We start from the raw sequence: 19,577 nt of genomic DNA on the forward strand, positions 1-19,577 counted from the left end.
CATCTGAAATATATGAGTTTGTATGTAATGTATGAATATAATATACAAGTTTCACTTTTTAAATGGAATTACTGAAATCAATCTACTTTTTCATGATATTCTAATTTTATGACCAGCACCTGTAGAGCATCCGATCAGCCCAAATGTCAAAGCAATGCTGAGATAACCCTCATCTCTAACGACACGGTTGCTATGGGGAGAATTAACAGCTATGGTTCAGACAAGAATCCTGTCTCCACTTCTTCACTTCGCTCACTTATCCTGAGATGTGCTCAAAAGAGCCTTTCAGATGCCTAAAGAATGGAACAGAAACTGGCTCCATTTACAGAATCAGAAACTGGTCTGCTTTAATAAGGGAGGAAAACAGACAGAACTAAATAACGGACTGGGGTTATTTTCTTTGTTTAGGGAATTAGAGAAGAGTTAAAGTTAAAAAACCTGAGTGACCCTGAGGTTTTCTGTTTTTCCCCTCACTCTGCTGTTTCAAAGTAGCAGAACATGAAACGCAAGGAAGTCCTGAACCACAAACACACACCAGGTGCAGCAGTAACTTTGTGATACACAAAGCTGAACAACTCCAGCAATCCATTTGGCTCTGGTTTGTAGCATTTTAATCCCTCTAGCTGAATAATGTTTCCATACCTGCTTATATTCATCTTCGTTGACCTGCAGCGCCAGGAGGAAGTCTTCATGCTGGAGACAGAAACAGATCATTGTTAGCAGAGGAACCTTTACTCAGACTTTCATTTATTACCTTTATTTCACCTTCAATGTGTCATTGACAAACACAGAGAGATATATATCAGAGTCATCTTTGCCATTTAGCTGGATCAGATAAATGAGCCAGAGCCAGTCATCTCTATTTTTATTAATATCATATTTTATACTACATTATAAATGCAATTTACATGGAAATGTTATTTCTTTTTGATGCCAATTTAAATATTAACACTTTATGGAGTAAATTACCCTTTTTGGTCACTTGCATACCCCTAACAAATGGGGTATGGATCAGTTCCCCCTCCTCCAATCATTCAACGAGGTGTAGAAGCACAAGATTTACATGAATACAAATACAAAAATATTACTATGTGGGAAGTAAGTTTAATTTTGGCTTTTGAACAACTAAATGAGTCCATGGATGATATTTTAGCTTCTGTAAATTCATTTGAAAGAAGTAGTTTTTAAATTCAGTTAAAAAGGGTCAAAAGATAAGAATTGAAAGGTTATTGGAAAGTAGGAGAGTTGCATTAAAACGTTAATAAGCTGCAAGTGCCTGTATCAGCATTAATGTTCAAAGTTTGTGTTTTAAGCCGAAAAATAGGTTTCTTTCACTCTGAGTGTTTTCATGAATTTCTTATCGAGAGAGTGTGAGAGAGAGAGAAAATCTATATATTATATTCATTATTGCCACTCTGTTGTGTACATTATATCCAATTTATTTTTAGATTAAAAACTAATCAGGATCATTTTAATCTAATTTTAAGCCACAGGCTGCAGACCCCTCATATAGATACATATAGACAAAAAAGGAGATAGAATACAGCATTAGTATGTACTGCTGACCAGATAACAACCAGCTAAAATAATTGGACCAACAAGTGAACCTTGAGGAACCCCACGTCTGCAGAGTTCAGATATGCAATAAAGCTAGAATTATTGATATGTAATAAAGTTTTTTGCAGCAGCTGCAATAGTTGTTGTTTTAAATCAACTTATACAGTTTTGTTTTGAATTTCTGTGTAAATAAAGTGATCCTACTCTATCCGGTTTCAAGGCGACCATATCGTGACAGAATAGTTTCGCCGTGATTCACAGAGAAACATTTGAGAAAAACAAACAAAACAACAGAAGGATTGCATCAACATCAGCTGACAAGCAGCGGACCGGTGATGGCACAGAGGCCTGTACTACGAAGCAGGTTTACTGGGTCAGCAAGACAACCTCAGGTTTAACCCGGACAGGTTTAAACACGAGCCTGGATTCATTCTTATTGAGCTAGTCACCATGGTAACGTACTCTGAATGGCAAACGTGCTCCAGGGCAGGTTAGCTTTCAGGATTGATCTGAATTCCTAGAAAACACTCCAGCTAGAAGCAAATCAGCTGTTCAGGAAACAATGACACCCCTGATTCAATTCAGAGGGAAAAATAAATAGACAAATTAACATCACAATAAAATAACTTGAAAACCAAATGTTTTCTTTTTTTGTTGTTGAGTTTTTAACGGAACTAGTGGCTCGTTATTTTGACAGTAGGCTGACAGGAAAGAGGGAATGAGAGAGAGGGAGAGACATGTGGCAAAGGACCACAGGCCGGATTCGAACCCAGGTCGGCCGCTTCAAGGGCTAAAGCCTCTGTACATGGATCGTAAGCACTAATCACTGCAGCACTGGCATGCCCGAAAACCAAATGTTAAAAGAAAATATGTTATTGACAAATACATTTTTTTATTTTTTTATTAAATACATTTATTTTTCTTCTTCCTCCTTTTGGACATACCAACCTTTAACTATTCTGTATTTGAAAGAACTCGGAGAGAGCAAACTAGCCAAGCAGCAAATTTTGCCCCAAATTGTGACTAAGACCTATAGCTAAAACTCGAACATGATCGGCATTATTACCAAATTTAAATTAATTGTTCCTTTGGCATGATTCACACCTCCAGTAAAAAATGTCCATAAAATCCATTCATAAGTTTTCAATTGATTCTGCTATCAAACTAACAATGCTTCCTCTTCTTGTGTTTTTGTCAGTTAAATACCTTTGACCACTGACAATAGTCACTGCTGCCACCCTCTGGTTTAGTGGAGAACTGCTTGTTCCACCAAATATTCCTACCTCACGAAGTTAGAGAATCTTTTAAATAATTTCTGTGTCCAGATCATGATCTGGATCATACGACGGAGTATTAGGGCCAGGCTAGAGAGGTTTTTTCTTCTATTTCAAGAATAAAGTCTCAAAATTACGAGAATAAAGTTGCAACAAGAATAGTCATAAAATTACGAGAATAAAGTTGTAACGTTATGAGAATAAAGTCATAACATTATGAGAATAAAGTCCCAAAACTACGAGAATAAAGTCGCAAAATTGCGAGAATAAAGTCGCAAAATTGCGAGAATAAAGTCGCAAAATTACGAGAATAAAGTTGCAACAAGAATAGTCATAAAATTACGAGAATAAAGTTGTAACATTATGAGAATAAAGTCATAACATTACGCGAATAAAGTCGCAAAATTACAAGAATAAAATTGTAACATTATGAGAATAAAGTCATAAAATTAAGAGAATAAAGTCATAAAATTAAGAGAATAAAGTCATAAAATTAAGAGAATAAAGTCATAAAATTAAGAGAATAAAGTCCCAAAACTACGAGAATAAAGTCCCAAAACTACGAGAATAAAGTTCCAAAACTACAAGAATAAAGTCCCAAAATTACGAGAATAAAGTCCCAAAATTATGAGAATAAAGTCCCAAAACTACGAGAATAAAGTTGCAACAAGAACAGTCATAAAATTACGAGAATAAAGTTGTAACATTATGAGAATAAAGTCATAACATTATGAGAATAAAGTCATAACATTACGAGAATAAAGTCCCAAAATTACGAGAATAAAGTTGCAACAAGAATAGTCATAAAATTACGAGAATAAAGTTGTAACATTATGAGAATAAAGTCATAACATTACGAGAATAAAGTCATAACATTACGAGAATAAAGTCATAACATTACGAGAATAAAGTCCCAAAATTACAAGAATAAAGTTGTAACATTATGAGAATAAAGTCATAAAATTACAAGAATAAAGTCGTAATATTAAGAGAATAAAGTCCTAAAATTACGAGAAAGAACTTGTATTTTATGACAGACAACATTATAATATATTGCATAGAAAACCCTACTGTATCACAAATGATACAGATAAGTCATTTTTTAGGAGAGTTTGTTCATTAAAGTTATGGATTTTAATTACATTTTTATCAGATGTCCATTACATTTTGGTGATGATCCTACGAGGGAGTATTAGGGCCAGGTTAGAAATTTTTTTTTAATTTTGAGAATAAAGTTGAAATATTACGAGACTAAAGTTGTATATATATTGGCCAGTTTGATGCTGGTGGGCTATTATATATATATATATATATATATATATATATATAAAATGAGCTGGTCGGCCATCATATGCTGATCGGAGCTCGAAGCTTTCTTTCTGAAACGGGTTGTTGTTTGATGACTTCATTCTCTTAATATTACAACTTTATTCTCATTATATTACAACTTTATTCTGAAAATTTAAAAAAAATCTCTAACCTGGCCCTAATACTCCCTCGTAGGATCATCACCAAAATGTAATGGACATCTGATAAAAATGTAATTAAAATCCAAAACTTTAATGGACAAACTCCTAAAAAATGACTTATCAGTATCATTTTAGACTGCTTTGATCCAGTTGAACTTTCTGAGTTAGCAAAATTATTGTCTTCATCTAAGCCTTCAACTTGTATGTTAGATCCAGTTCCAACCAGGTTATTTAAGGAGGTATTCCCTTTGATCCCCTCCTCCATTTTAGATGTAATTAATCTATCTCTGTTACAGGGATATGTACCTAAAGCTTTTAAGGTTGCTGTAGTTAAACCTCTGCTTAAGAAACCGTCTCTTGACCCAGATGACTTGATCAATTATAGACCTATATCCAATCTTCCTTTCTTATCCAAAATTCTTGAGAAAGTAGTTGCCAACCAAGTTTGCGATCACTTATACCATAATGAACTTTTTGAAGAGTTTCAGTCTGGCTTTAGAGCTCATCATAGCACTGAAACAGCTCTGGTGAAAGTCACTAATGATATTCTCATGGCCTCAGATAATGGACTTGTATCTGTGCTCGTCCTGTTGGATCTTAGTGCTGCATTTGATACAGTTGACCATAATATTCTTTTAGAAAGATTTGAATATTTTGTTGGAATTAAAGGAACAGCACTAGACTGGTTTAAATCTTATCTATCTGATCGAATTCAGTTTGTTCATGTTAATGATAGATCTTCAACATGCTCAAAGGTTACCTGTGGAGTACCACAGGGATCAGTGCTAGGACCAATTCTCTTTACTTTATACATGCTCCCAATTGGTAGAGTTATTAGACAGCATTGGATTAATTTTCACTGTTATGCTGATGATACCCAGCTATATCTGTCTATAATCCAGATGAAGCTAACCCATTACATAGATTACAGGCATGTCTTGAAGACATAAAAACCTGGATGACTCTTAACTTTCTGCTTCTGAATGCAGACAAAACAGAAGTTATAGTCTTTGGACCAGAGTCTCTGAAAAAGAAGCTGATTAGCCAGTCACTTCATTTGGATGGGATTAAACTGATTTCAGATAATAAAGTAAAAAACCTTGGTGTTATTTTTTATCAGGACCTGTCATTTAAATCCCATATCAAAGAGGTTTCTAGAATTTCCTTCTTTCATCTGAGGAACATTGCAAAAATTAGAAATATCCTGTCCAGGGGTGATGCTGAGAAACTAGTCCATGCATTTGTTACTTCAAGGCTGGACTATTGTAATTCTTTACTATCAGGAAGTCCACAAACTGTAGTTAAAAGCCTTCAGCTGATCCAAAATGCTGCAGCCAGAGTTCTGTTGAAAATTAAAAAGAGAGATCATATCTCTCCTATCCTGGCTTCTCTTCATTGGCTTCCTGTTAAATCCAGAATAAAATTTAAAATCCTCCTTCTCACATATAAAGCCTTAAATGGCCAAGCTCCATCTTATATCAGAGATCTGATTGTTCCTTATGTTCCTAACAGAGCACTTCGATCTCAATCTGCAGGTTTACTAGTGGTTCCTAGAATTTCTAAAAGTAGAATGGGAGGCAGATCTTTTAGTTATCAGGCTCCTCTCCTGTGGAACCAACTACCAGTTTTAGTCTGTGAGGCAGACACCCTGTCTACTTTTAAGGCTAGGCTTAAAACTTTCCTTTTTGATAAAGCTTATAGTTATCCTGAGCTATCTCTATAGTTATGCTGCTATAGGCTTAGACTTCTGGAGGACATAGGGACCCCCATTTCATCATTCTGCTTCATTCTCTCTCTGTTCTCCTATTCTGCAGAATCTGTTAGTTCAATCTCTAACCTTCTGCTCTCTCTGCTTTTCCTCAGAGTAGCTTTGCCTCGTCTGTTCCTGTTTGGCTGCGACGTCATCCTTGAAAGAAACATCAGCTGTGCTGCTTCCATCAACACCCTTGTTTATAGATGTTGGAGATCAGCCTGTTTTCCAGTGTGGTCCTGTGACTGGGTGGATGTGCTCTCTTCGTCCTCTGGCATGGGAGCTGCCTTGGAGCTTGTCTGCCTGGCTGTGTGTTTCCTGGACGGGGCCGCCTTTTACAGCTGCTTTTTGTGTCTCTGCTTCCGTCTCCTTGAACCCCAGTCGGCCTCGGCAGATGGCCGCTCACACTGAGCCTGGTTCTGCTGGAGGTTTCTTCCTGTTAAAAGGGAGTTTTTCCTCTCCACTGTCGCTACAAGCATGCTTAGTGTGAGGGATTGTATTTGAGTCAATGAGTCAATGCAATCAACTGGTTTTCCTTAGATAGAAAACTTTTTATCAATTTGACTGTATGATCTGGTTGAACTGTAAAGTGCCTTGAGATGACATGTGTTGTGAATTTGGCGCTATATAAATAAACTGAATTGAATTGAATTTGTGATACAGTAGGGTTTTCTATGCAATTTATTATAAAGTTGTCTGTTGATTCTCTGATTTTATAAGTGAGCTTTTGAAAGAACAGAAATAATCACACTGATTATATTTTTTCCCCCGTTGGAGCAATGGCAGAATCAAATAATATGATTAAATATTGTTACTACAGGAGGCTTAGTGATATAAATAACATTTCTTTATGTAACTGGTGTCCTGAAGGAGTCTGTTTTAGGTCTGCATTTATTTATTTTTTTCCAGGATTACCGTTTTGGATCGTGGAGATTGCTGTGGCTTTATGTTGCAGCTAAAGTTAGCTAAGAACGTCTTCAAAGATTGAATAAAGAGTTTTATTGTCATCGACTTAATCATTATCATGATAGAACCACAAAATATCCTGATCTAGAGGCCATATGGCCCCTCCCTAGTCGCTGTAGGAGAAAACATCACATCAGCAATAATAAAACAGAGAAGAGACGAAGCCTGGATCATCAGCTGCCATGTTCCATTTCAATGCAGTAGGGTTAATGGGTCCAGCATGAAAACAGATCATTACCTCTGCCCACTCCTTGGCCTTCTGCTGATAGAACGACAGCTCCTTCTGAATGGAACCTTCCAGATTTTTGTAGGTCCTGCAGTAGCGGCGGTCGTTCTCCAAAAAGTACATCCTTCTGTCCAACTTGAACGAACCTGATGGGCAAACAGGGTTAAATGAAACAATGAAAACCATTCTGAAAAACTCAGCTGCTTTTAAAAATCAAAACAAGGCCACATAGATCAGAGCAGTTCGGTGTGAAGGAGGAACCAGTTTTTCGTTTTTTTTTACCTTGCTGAAAATGGAAATCGATGTACCAGCGTTCCGTGGAGGTCCTGCTCCGTCGCCTCTTCCCTGAAGAATCCCCGGATTCCTGCCACTTCTTCAGAGCTTCACATAAGGCCTACAAACAAGAAGCAAATCAAATCCAAACATGAGGTAGATGGAAGAGGTTGGGAGGACGAAGGCAGGATTTCTGAGATGCATGTTGTGATCCAGCAGCAGGGGTACCTTGCGTGTGATTGCATAGTGTCCCTTCAGGGAGTTCAGGGCCCATTTAATATCCTGACAGCTGAGCATCCTGAAGTCCGCCATCAGCAAGTCAGCGGCCTGCATGATTACCTCCGGCCCCACTGTGCTCAGCTTGGCATAGTCAAACAGATCCTCAGTCACCTGAAAGCACAATCACACGGGTCCTTCATTGCTTTAAACGTGACACAAGCGAAAACGCTCACTGCTACAAGGCTCCTCGGGTCAATCTACACACGTAGGCCAAGAAAAACCACCAAAAGACGTGAAATGGCAAAGCTGCTCAGTAAATGGCCCTTAATTATTTTGCTACCCTTCGGTTTAGCGAAGGAGAGCCTACATGAAGCAGGAATGGATGCAGCCAGAAAAACCTCCCACCTCCGCCTGGGTGTCTCCTGACTCCAGCAGGATGCTGCTGGGAGCAGCTGTGGCTGCAGCCGTCTCCCTCCTGGGATACTCTGGATTCTCCAGCAGCAGGTTACAGATCCTGGAAGTAGAGAGCATGTGAGGGGAAGAACTACAGAGACATAAAATGGCGTTCATTGTTTCTACTTAAAAAAAAAATGCTTCTTACTCATTCAAGTCTTTCACATTATGTCTAAGGATCAGTTCTGCTACATATGCTTCTTGGACATCTGGGAGGAGATCCAGCTGGAGAAGACACAGAAAAAACCCAGAAATGGTTTCAATTCAACTTACTCATGGAGCTCTGTGAAAGTATTGACACCTCTCTAAACGTTTTTGAAGCTAAAACAAAAAATCCTAACACCTTTGGAGGGGATTAAGTGCGATAGATCAATTCATCATAGTGTGAAGGAGAATGATGCACAGATTTCCTCCTCAGAGGCCGCCCACCTGTGTGCCATTTGATTCTCAAAATAAGTTCAGTAAAGAAAAAACTAAGGCTTCATCACTGAACACAGCCTTATAACATAGAGGTGGCCGTATCAGGCTGTGGGCACACATCCCCCTTACAGAGAGAGAAATGTTTCCATATTGACCCAGTGCATCTGGGAACCTCAGTGTCAATCTTTCCCCAGAGCTTCTATCTGGCCTTGCTGTTGGACTTTGACTAAACCATCTGATTACATGGCAGCATCATGAGGACGTTTATTTGCAACAAAATGGCTGAAAATGTGACGATCAAAATTAAATCCACAGTTTTCAGACCCATGAAGATGAGTATTCCCATAGGAGGGTGTATTCCCACCGTCGTGTTTTATAGTGATGATGCCACTCATTCACTAATGTCAGTAAAGTCTCCATTGACATTCAATTATTAACAGTTAAGCTCTGTTGGCATCTGGTTGCACTAAATTAAAACTGAAGGAATCAGAAGAAAAGCAGCTGCATTATTATTTTTTTTCTAATTTGGAGTAAATCTTAAAAACAGCAACATTTTCCTTCCTCCTTACAGTTCTGAATTACTTTGTATTAAAATGCAACAATAAAACGAAAGTTACGTATGTAACTACGGTTCTATGAATCCCGGATGACCGCCAGAGGGCGGTGCTGAAAGCACTGAATGTTCCCTTCGGGCATGCGCAGTTCGAGTAATTATACCAACAGAGTCACACCTGTGACACCGGATGACCACTCAGAAGCTATATAGCCTGGTGTCATCCTTTGCTCTGCTCCTACAGAATCTTCTCGCAAAAGCAAGGATTCTGAGTGACAGAGAAGCTCTGGCGGTCATCCGGGATTCATAGAACCGTAGTTACATACGTAACTTTCGTTCTATTTCATCCCTACTGACCGCCAGAGGGCGGTGCTGAAAGCACTGAATGACTAATGCCAACGATGTCACAAGGAATCCTGAGCACATACCTCACAGAGGAGGCCCAGCAGAACCTTGTAAAAGGACCTGACCCAGGGGATGAGGGGCAGCCACATTGACACTGTAGAACCTGGTGAAGGTGGTTGGGGAAGCCCATGAAGCAGCAGCACATATAGCTTCCAGCGGAACCCCTCTCAAAGCAGCCCAGGAAGCGGTGACACTCCTGGTGGAATGTGCTCTCACACCGACTGGCAGGGAGCAGTGACCTGCAGCGTAGGCGTGGCAGATGACACTCACAATCCAATGGGACAGACGCTGTTTAGAAAGAGGACAGCCTAACCTTGGACCCCCATAGCATAGGAAAAGCTGGTCCGAGCGTCTCAGATTGGCGGTGGCTGCAATGTATGCCTCCAACGCTCTTACTGGGCACAACAACTCCGACTCATTCTCAGTTGTACCAGATTGAGGCTGAAACCGAGCGAGCCGCAATGGCTGGTTACGGTGAAAAGGAGACAACACCTTAGGCACAAACGCAGTATTAGGCCACAGGGTAACACCAGAGCCATCTGGATTCCACCTGATACACCTAGGGCTGACAGAAAGAGCATGTAGCTCGCTGACCCTCTTAGCTGAGACGATAGCCATCAGGAAAGCAGCCTTGCAGGAAAGCCACTTGAGTTCTGCTTGTGCCAAAGGCTCGAATGGAGGGTGGCACAGAGCTGTGAGAACCAATGGCAGATCCCAATCTGGGGCTCGTGGGGCTGGCCGCTGGCACAACCTACGAGCACCACGCAGAAAAAGTGAAACCAGTTCATGGCGCCCCACTGTACGGTTGTCAACAGTTCGGTGAAGACATGAAATTGCTGCAACATACACTTTAAGGGTCGAAGGAGAGCGGCCCTTATCAAGAAGAGACTGGAGGAACTCCAAAATAGTGGGCACCGAGCAGGAAAGCGGGTTCTCATTGTGGGCAGAGCACCACTGAGAAAAGAGGCGCCATCTGTTAGCATACTGCAGCCGAGTGGAGGAAGCCCTAGCACTCAATACGGTGTGTCTCACGGTGTCTGAACACCCAGTCAGCCTCCCAGGAGCCATGCCCACAGCTGGAGACGTTGAGGGTTGGGGTGCCATATCTGTCCCCCCAACTGAGACAGCAGATCCCTCCTTGCTGGAAGACGCCATGGAGTACCGTGACACAGACTCCAAAGCAGCGGGAACCACGGCCGCGCTGGCCAGAACGGAGCTACCAGCAACACTCTGTGGCCCTGCTCGAGAACCCTCCGTAGAGTCGGCCAAACCAGTGAGAGGGGTGGAAAGGCATACAGGAGAACCTGCGGCCATGGATGAGCCAGTGCATCCTGGCCCAGTGCGCCCGCCATCCCGGTTAGGGAATACCATAGGGGGCAATGGGTCGACTCCTCTGTGGCGAACAGATCTACCTCTGCCTGCCCAAAGAGGTTCCAGATTATGCGCACTACGTCGGGGTGAAGAGACCACTCTCCCGGAGCAGGTGCCTGGCGGGATAGAGAGTCCGCAACCTGGTTCTGCCGTCCTGGCAGATACGCTGCGCGCAGGGTACACAGACGGGGATACGCCCATTCCAGGAGATCCCTCGACACCTTCAAGAGACGTGCTGACCTGGTGCCACTTTGGTGGTTTATATGATAAACAACAGAGGTGTTGTCTGTCCGAATCAGCACGTTCCTTCCCTCTAGGTGGGGCAGAAGGCACCTGAGGGCCATGTGCACAGCCCGCAGCTCCAGCACATTTATGTGTTCGGTGTGCTCCCTTGGGTCCCAGAGACCCCGAACAGCTCTGTGTTGCCACACGGCACCCCAGCCCATGAGGCTGGCATCCGTGGTGACCACCTCCCTTCGACACACTACTAGCCCCATTGGAACACCACTGGACAAAAGGGTCCCGTCTCGCCAAGGAGCTAGGGCATGGAGGCAGCTCCTGGTCACCATTAGCCTGCGATGCCTGTGCAGCCTGGCGTCTAGGCGAAAGCTGTTGAGCCATCGCTGCAAAGGACGCAGAAGGAGCAGCCCTAAGGGCACGGCACGAGTGACTGATGTCAGTTTGCCCAGCATTCGCAGGAAGGTGATGTAGGGAAACTCCCTGCCCAGTCTGAATCGACGGACAAGCTGGAGTATGTCGTCCACCCTGTGAACAGATGGACGGGCCATCATGGTAGCAGAGTCCAGATGCATCCCAAGAAAGGTGGTTGTCTGAGATGGAACCAGACAACTCTTTGCCAAGTTGACTTTGAGGCCTAACATTGACACATGAAGTAGAAGCTGGGACGTATCCCGAGAGGCAGCTACCTGAGAGGGAGCACAAAGAAGCCAATCGTCCAGGTATGGCAGAATCCTGACTCCGGAGGCCTGTAGAGGAGAGAGGGCTGCTTTCACGCATCGAGTAAACACCCTCGGGGAAAGGGAGAGCCCGAATGGGAGCACCCGGAATTGCCAATGGCGCCCCCGATAGGCGAACCTGAGAAAACGGCGATGCTCTGCCGCAATAGGCACGTGAAAGTAGGCGTCTGTCAGATCTACTGATGTAAACCAATCTCCCGCCACAATGGTCTGAAGGACCTCTGTTATGGTGAGCATGTGGAAGGGAAGGACCTTCAGGTACCGATTCAGTCCCCTTAGATCTAAAATGGGGCGAAAACCGCCGGTCTTCTTGGCCACAAGGAAGTATGTGGAGTAGTAGCCTCTGGGTTGCTGCACAGGACCTACAGACTCGATTGCCCCCTTGCCCAGGAGGGCGGAAAGCTCCTGGTTTAGTGCCTAAGATTTCACCGGGTCTGTGATGACAGTCATCTTGACCCGGTGTGAGAGGGAGGGCCGCCGTCGGAACTGGAGCCTGTAGCCATTGGTTAAGGTGGCAACCACCCATGGATCTACGGCATGAGCAGCCCAGAAATTCAGCTGCTGATGGGAAAAATGTCCGACGGCTGGCCCGGTGGCATCATCTTCCATCCCCACGGCCCCTGGGGGCTCTGGGGGGAGGGCGTCCAGGATTTGAGGCCCGGGTCTGTCTAACAGGGCGGCAGACTGGCTCACGAAAGTCCCTTCTCGGTCTCTGCCGCACATCATGGGGATAGGAACCAACAGGTCTGCCACCGGTCTGAGGTCGTGGCTGAACGCTGGGGGTAGTGGCAGGGCGGCCCGAACGCTGGGGAAAGGCAGGTATGCTCCTGCGAAGGCCGGAAAGCTGCTGGCTAGTCTGACATGCCTGAGCAGTCCGTTCCAGCGCCTCCAAGGCAGCTGATCCAAACAGCTCCCCTGGTACAACCGGGACACCCCTGAGGGTCCTACGGCATGCTTCAGTCAGAGGAGACTGTGCCAACCAGACCTGTCTACGAGCTTGGACAAGGAAAGACATGACCCGTCCAAGCTCTCTGGTCATCAGCGCGAAGGCCTGCAGCGCTGCGTCACTATAACCAATCGCCGCACTTGCACCACCAGTGTCCTGAACAGATGCAGACAGGGCAAACATGAGGTGCGCCAGGGAATTGCCAAGGCGGCCAGCACGCGCTCCTGCATTGTACGCCTTACAGAGGAGGTCATCTGTAACCCGACATTGAGTCCGCGGGCACCGGACATCAGGACGCAGGGCTTCATCTGGTGACACAATCAGTGAAGCAACAGCTGGTTCAATTGCTGGCATACGGTCCAGGCCGGCCTTCACTGACTCATGCATGGCAGCTAATACACGACCATCCGAGGAGAGACGCGACAGCGCTCTCGGTTCCCGCCAACAGGCGTGTAACTCCTTCAGGTACTCCTCTGATGGAGGTACAGAAAAAGGAGTAGGAGCCCTTCCACGTCTGAAAAAAGCACTGCCAGAGCTGGATGCCTCTCCTTGTGGGAGTTCCAGCTGCAGCTGCTTCAGGGCCATAGACATGACCTCCCGCATGGAACCTTCACCGGCCTCTCCAACCGCACTCTGAGATGAAAATGAACCAGCCTCAGAGGCTTGAGAGGACCCTGCCTCCTCCTCATCTCTAAAATGAGAAGCGGAGGCAGCCAGAGAGATAACGTCATCCTCTACAACCAGCTCGGGCATTGGTGGGGAAGAGAGCCCAACCACTGGGAGCGAGGGATCAGATTGCCGTGTCTGCAACAAGGACTTCATCTCTGCCAGCTCTGCTGACAACTGCTCCACCCTTGTGGACAGGCCCTGGTCAGGTTTGGCCCGCTTCCTCCGGGGGAGGGGCACAGATGCTGTGGTCCCACCACGGCGCTTAGAACGCTTGGGGGGAACCACCTGCCCAGAGGGCGGAAGGTCCGAGCCCTCCTGGGGGCACAACTGGGCCAACCGGGCCACCCTCACTGCATGGGGCATAAAGCTGCAGTTCATACAGGGGTTCTCAGACAGCGCCTCCAAAAGGTGCTCATGTCCAAGGCAGGTAGGGCACAGGTTGTGGCCATCCTCTGCCTGCAGGGCAGCCCCACAATCTATGCAGCTGTGAGAGCCATCCATGTCGAAGGCCGACAAGGCTTAAAGAACAGAAAGTTATCGAAAATCGGGAGAGGGGGCGCAAACGCAGCCGTCACCAATTACAGCAGAGAAACGAAAGAGGCTGCGAGCACAAGGCAGCCGATACTGGGAGAGGGGGCGAGAACCGCTACCGTCACCAGGTATAAAACCAATAAACCAAAAAAGCTAACAACGTTAGCTGTATGGAAACTTAAGTTGGAAGTAGGAGCGAACAACGCTGCCGTCACCAATTATAGCGGATAAAACAAGAGAGGCTGCGGACACAAGGCGGCCGATACCGGGAGAGGGGGCGAGAACCGCTACCGTCACCAGGTATAAAAGCAATAAACAAAAAAAGCTAACAACGTTAGCTGTATGGCAACTTAAGTAGGGAGTAGGAGCGATAAACGCTGCCGTCACCAATTAAGAGAGCAGACCAACGAAAAGGCTGCAAAAAAAGGTTGATATTGGGAGAGGGGGTGAAAACGCTGCCGTCACCATTTATAATTAAGCAGACCAATGAAGAAGGCTGCAAACAAACCAAAAAAGGCTAACAACGTTAGCCGTCTCCAACTTCGGCAACGAAGTAGACCACACTTGGTTGGGAGAGGGGGCGAAAACCGCGGCCGTCAGTAATTATAGCAGCGCAGACCGGTGAAAAAAAGGATGCAAAAGTAGGGAATATACTGGGAGAGGGGGCGAAAACCGCTGCCGTCACCAGATATAACACCAACAAACTAAAGAAGCTAACTACGTTAGCTGTATATAACTTCGGCAGTGAAGTTATTCACACTGGGAGTAGGGGCGAAAACGCTGCCGTCACCAGTTCGGAACAAAACAGCACGAAGCTGTAGGTAAAAAGCTAAAGTCGTGAGCCGGGAGAGGGGGCGCGGACGCTACCATCACCAGCAAACAACTCACTTACCTTCCGTAATCTTCAGAATCGACCCGTTGCAGCCCTGGGAGGGCGGAGAATAACCGCAACTCCGGTCAAGAGACAGGGGCTTCAGACAACGGGGAAGTTAGCGAACCGCTTGCGAGAAGAAAAAAGGAGCAGAGCAAAGGATGACACCAGGCTATATAGCTTCTGAGTGGTCATCCGGTGTCACAGGTGTGACTCTGTTGGTATAATTACTCGAACTGCGCATGCCCGAAGGGAACATTCAGTGCTTTCAGCACCGCCCTCTGGCGGTCAGTAGGGATGAAATAGAACACAAACTTTTAAGCTATTTTTTGTTTTTTTTTATGTGACAAAATGTGAAAAACGAGGTGTGAATACTTCAGCTCTACTGGGTGGTTAACAGAGAAGAGTTACTCACAACACCGGCGACGAGGGCTCTGACATGAGGCAGCTGATCTGGTCTTTCCTGGGGGACCGAGGGTCCGGGTCTGGCGTCCTCTATTTGGGGAGCAGCCTCAGGTGCAGGGGGCACCGCCACCAGAGCGGGGGCCGGGTTAACTTGTTCAGGGTTCGGGGCCGAAGGGAGCCCGGCCTCTCCTCCATTGTTGGGCACTCGAGGGTTAAGCTGCCTGCCGTTGTGGACGCGGGCCGGTGGAGGAACGGCTGTGGCCTGCGGCGGGGGATTGGGAACAGCCTCCACAGGCGCCTGACTCCCCAGGATAATCCGGTGACCTGCCTCAGGAGGACCTAATCTCTCTGGGGCAGCTGCGATAAGAACTGCGGGCGGGACGACTGGTACGACCTGAGGCGTCTGAGCGGGCCGAGCTACAGGCTGGGCCGGGGCCTGGGCCAGGGGCTGCGGCTCAATCTGAACCAGATTGCCTTGCATCTGATTGTGCGAGGCGGGCTGCATGGAGTTCGTGGGCCTAGGCTGCAGCTGAGGCTGGGTTATCAGAGCCGAAGCCTGGATGCTCGGCTGCTGCGGAAGAACGAGCAGGTTTACCCTCTTGATCTGGATGAGCTGAGGCTGTGTGGGTGGGGCTCCACCGGTCTGGAGCTGTGCAGAAGTACCAGGCTGAGGCTGAGTCCGTGCGGGAGTTTGAACATGTGCAAATGAAGTGCTGGCCTGAGTACTGGCTGGTACCCGTAGTCCACTCGTGCACGGCGTTTCTTGAGGCGTTGAGGAGGAAGATGTAGCGATCGCCGTACCTGTGCTGTTATATTGTGCAGCACTGGAAGAGGCGGTGGTCTTACGCTGCAGCGAATGTCCCGAGGAGCCAGCAGGGGGCTGCGGCGGCCCAAATGTGCTTGGCTGAACCGGAATAACTCTAGCCATATCCGACGTGCCGCTGCCGCGCGTGGAGGTAGACGGGGTGTCTGCAGAGCGGTCCAACACATCGTCCCGTTGCCGGGCGCACGGATGAAACTTTGGCTGAGGCTGTGCGTGCGATGGCGAGACAGGCGTCGCAGGTACGGCTGGCTGGTTCATCTTGGCGTCCCTGGAGGTAGAGGGGGTGGAGCCCTGGTCCACGGTGGCAGCCGTCGCGCTGCTTTGACCTCCGACATTGTGTAAGATGCCGCTCCATTTGGCCGCTTGGCGAATTATATTCCTTCGCGCAGGAGGAGTCGGCGGCTGTGAGGAAATTAAAACAACAAAATCATTAGAAGTGAAAAAAGGAAACCTGTAGAGGAAAGAAAAAAAATCACTTCAATCACCTCTAATATGCTGACGTCGTCGTCATCTGCGTCGTCAGGGACTAAAACAGGACTACCGGGTAGAAAAGTCACAGGTTCCTCATCTGAGTCATCAGAAATGGTGATGAGCTCTTTCTGACCGGCACGAGAGCCTGCACGCACACACACACACACACACACACACACACACACACACACACACACACACACACACACACAGACACACGTGTCACTAACAGAGAAGCGGATCATAGAGCACTAAACAACACAAAACATTTCCACCTGTGTGTGTTTGTTGAAGTTAATCTCAGAAACCAAAACTGTTCCACACAGTTAAGATAGCTTTATTAATCTGAAATAAGTGCCTGATCATTTTCTGATGCTGATATGTGTTTCATAACCTCAACACTGGAAGGAGTCAAAAAATAAAGGTATGTGTGAGCAAAAAAATATTATCTGAACGAAACTCAAATATGGCTGAAAATGAAGCAATCATGGTATTTTTTTTTTTACATCGTGTTGGATCCTCTTTCCATTCAAGATGCTGGAAGTGATGCTTCTCACCTTGGCTACGGTGCACGTTGAAGCTGCCCAGGTGGATGACATCATCATCATGTCCATCTGCCATTGTGAAAGGGGCTCCCTAAATCAGCTCAATGCACTGTCAGTAGCATCTGTAAACAATTCAATTCAGTTTATTTGTATAGCACTAATTCACAATACGTCATCTCAAGGCCCTTTACAGTTCAACCAGATCACACAGTCAAACTGATTAAAAGTTTTCTATCCAAGAAAAACCAGTGGATTCCATCAACTCAGATGCCATCTAAAAAAACTAAGCATGCTTGTAGCGACGGTGGAGAGGAACATCTCCCTTTTAACAGGAAGAAACCTCCAGCAGAACCAGGCTCAGTGCGAGCGGGGTTCAAGGCAAGGCAAGGCAAATTTATTTGTATAGCACAATTCAGTACAAAGACAATGCAAAGTGCTTTACATGATTAAAATATAAGAAAATAAAACAGAATCAAAGCAAGTAGGAAAAAATAAATAAATAAGCAAATTAAAAAAATGCGGAAACAAAAAAGAACATTACAAACTGTTGGACTAACGAAAATAAGAAAGTCAAGGAGACAGAAGCAGTAATACAAAAAGCAGCTGTAAAAGGCAGCCCCGTCCAGGAAACACACAGCCAGGCAGACGATCCAGCTCCCATGTCAGAGGATGAAGAGAGCCCATCCAGCCAGCCACAGTCAGAGAAACAGGACTACACAGGAAAAACAGCCCAATCTCCAACATCAGGTAGCTTCCATCATGAACCCCAGCACAGACTTTCTGTCATTCCCATCATCTATACAGCCGGTTTAAACAAACTCACACAATCAAACAAGTCTAGTGGCTGAGAAAATACAGATAAGGTAACAGTGAGTCATATCATCATCATTCACTGCAAACCAAACAAAAATCCCCTAGAATCCACCAACTGGTTTCATTTTCAAATACATCATTTGTTGTCATAACATAAAGATCAGGCGGGGTTAGGGTCTGATGTGATCAGCCTTGGTGAGTTTTAAAAAAAAATAAAGAAAAAAAACGCTTTACAGCCCGATTCGAAGCTTCAAACAGATTAAAATCCAAAGTGGCAGCTAATCTGAAAGTTGGTCGATCCAGGATTAGCATTTCCCTACATTTTCTGTTAGCTTTACCTGTTGGTGAGGCTAAGCTACTGCCTAATCAAAGATGCTTCAAATCAACCTAAATCTCACGTGTGACTGAATATTTCTCGCTAGTACCAGAAGCTGAGAGTGTTGCTATAGTTCTCCAAGTAGCTGCCCTGTGTTAATTAAACTGACACCAACACCGACCCAGCAACGGCACAAAGAAGGTTCAAATGAGGGCTTTTAAAAACGAACATGTCTCTGATCGGCAGTCTTTTCCGCTCTTCAGGCGTCGTTAGTAAATGTGTATTAGCATGCGTGGCTAGCTAGCTAGAAGGGTAACTAGTTAGCTGACAGAAGTCAGGGGGGTTAGCTACTAGCAGAACATCGAATCAGTCTCAGAGTATAAAATACAGTTGTATAAGAAAATTAATAAAATATTAAAGGTAAAATACCGTAGCTTCGCCGTGGATAGCCACTGAAATTCCCGGTGGTCTGTATCCCGGATAAGCTCAGTATCCGTGCAGAGGTTTATCGAAAAGAAACTGTCAAAACAAGAAGAGGCATTTCAACGTAAGATGCCTTTTGCCTACGTGGAGTGGGGGATTGTGGGAAACGTAGTCCTTATGACATTGAGCAGTTAACGTTCCCGAATAGCAAATAATGTTTTGTTTTATTCAAATACCAAAACAAATAAGATAAATAATATATATTCAAAAAAAGAAAAATGTAACGAAAACAGGTTTAAACTTCTATTGAAGGAAAATTGGTAAAATTTCCTTCAATAGTAAGGAAGGAAAAGATAATTGACAAACATGGTTTCTCTGTTTTCATCTCACTACGTTAAAATAATGAAAATGATTGTTTGCTTAAATTTTGAAATAGCAGACCAACACAGAGAAGCATATAATTCTAAAGAAAAGGGAGAAAAATAAATATTTTACTAAAAAAAAATTTATTTTTACCTATTCATAAAAATTATATATTTCAAGCCCTTCTTTAAATATTGAAAAAATACTAAATAATGTATTTTGTCTGCCTTTATTAATGTATGTGTATGCGTGCCTTTATTAATAAATACTTTTATTAAACATTCATGATTATTCCTTGGAACAGCTGTGTAATATAAAAGTGAGGAAAGAGGTCAAATATTTTAGAGTAATAATCCATAAAGATAAAGCAATAGCTAAAGAAAAAAAAAAGTTAATCGGTTTTAAGCAATCCCCTCAAAGAGTTTTCTCCATCTTTGGAATTATCCTCCAAACAAGCTTGGTTAGTTCACAAACACAAGACTCCATCT

The 19,577-nt window shown here is 44.8% G+C and overlaps 1 protein-coding gene across 2 annotated transcripts in view; it reads right to left on the minus strand.

Annotated features, from left to right (window-relative positions):
* Positions 1 to 18,887, minus strand: part of rnf216 (ring finger protein 216) — a 31,492-nt gene extending 12,605 nt beyond the window's left edge. For both annotated transcript variants that reach the window (XM_038267256.1, XM_038267266.1), the window contains exons 1-10: positions 18,733 to 18,887; positions 17,187 to 17,296; positions 16,644 to 16,774; positions 15,346 to 16,560; positions 8,336 to 8,412; positions 8,140 to 8,248; positions 7,744 to 7,905; positions 7,525 to 7,636; positions 7,255 to 7,388; positions 643 to 693 (exon numbers count right to left, since the gene is read on the minus strand). In XM_038267256.1, coding sequence (XP_038123184.1) covers positions 643 to 693; positions 7,255 to 7,388; positions 7,525 to 7,636; positions 7,744 to 7,905; positions 8,140 to 8,248; positions 8,336 to 8,412; positions 15,346 to 16,560; positions 16,644 to 16,774; positions 17,187 to 17,250 — 2,055 coding nt within the window. In that variant the 5' untranslated portion in view covers positions 17,251 to 17,296; positions 18,733 to 18,887. The remainder of the gene's footprint in view (positions 1 to 642; positions 694 to 7,254; positions 7,389 to 7,524; positions 7,637 to 7,743; positions 7,906 to 8,139; positions 8,249 to 8,335; positions 8,413 to 15,345; positions 16,561 to 16,643; positions 16,775 to 17,186; positions 17,297 to 18,732) is intronic.
* Positions 18,888 to 19,577: the final 690 nt, after the last annotated feature.

This window comes from Cyprinodon tularosa, unplaced genomic scaffold, assembly GCF_016077235.1.
Source record: "Cyprinodon tularosa strain WSP-4 unplaced genomic scaffold, ASM1607723v1 ctg118, whole genome shotgun sequence".
In the NCBI taxonomy this organism is placed as follows: domain Eukaryota; kingdom Metazoa; phylum Chordata; class Actinopteri; order Cyprinodontiformes; family Cyprinodontidae; genus Cyprinodon; species Cyprinodon tularosa.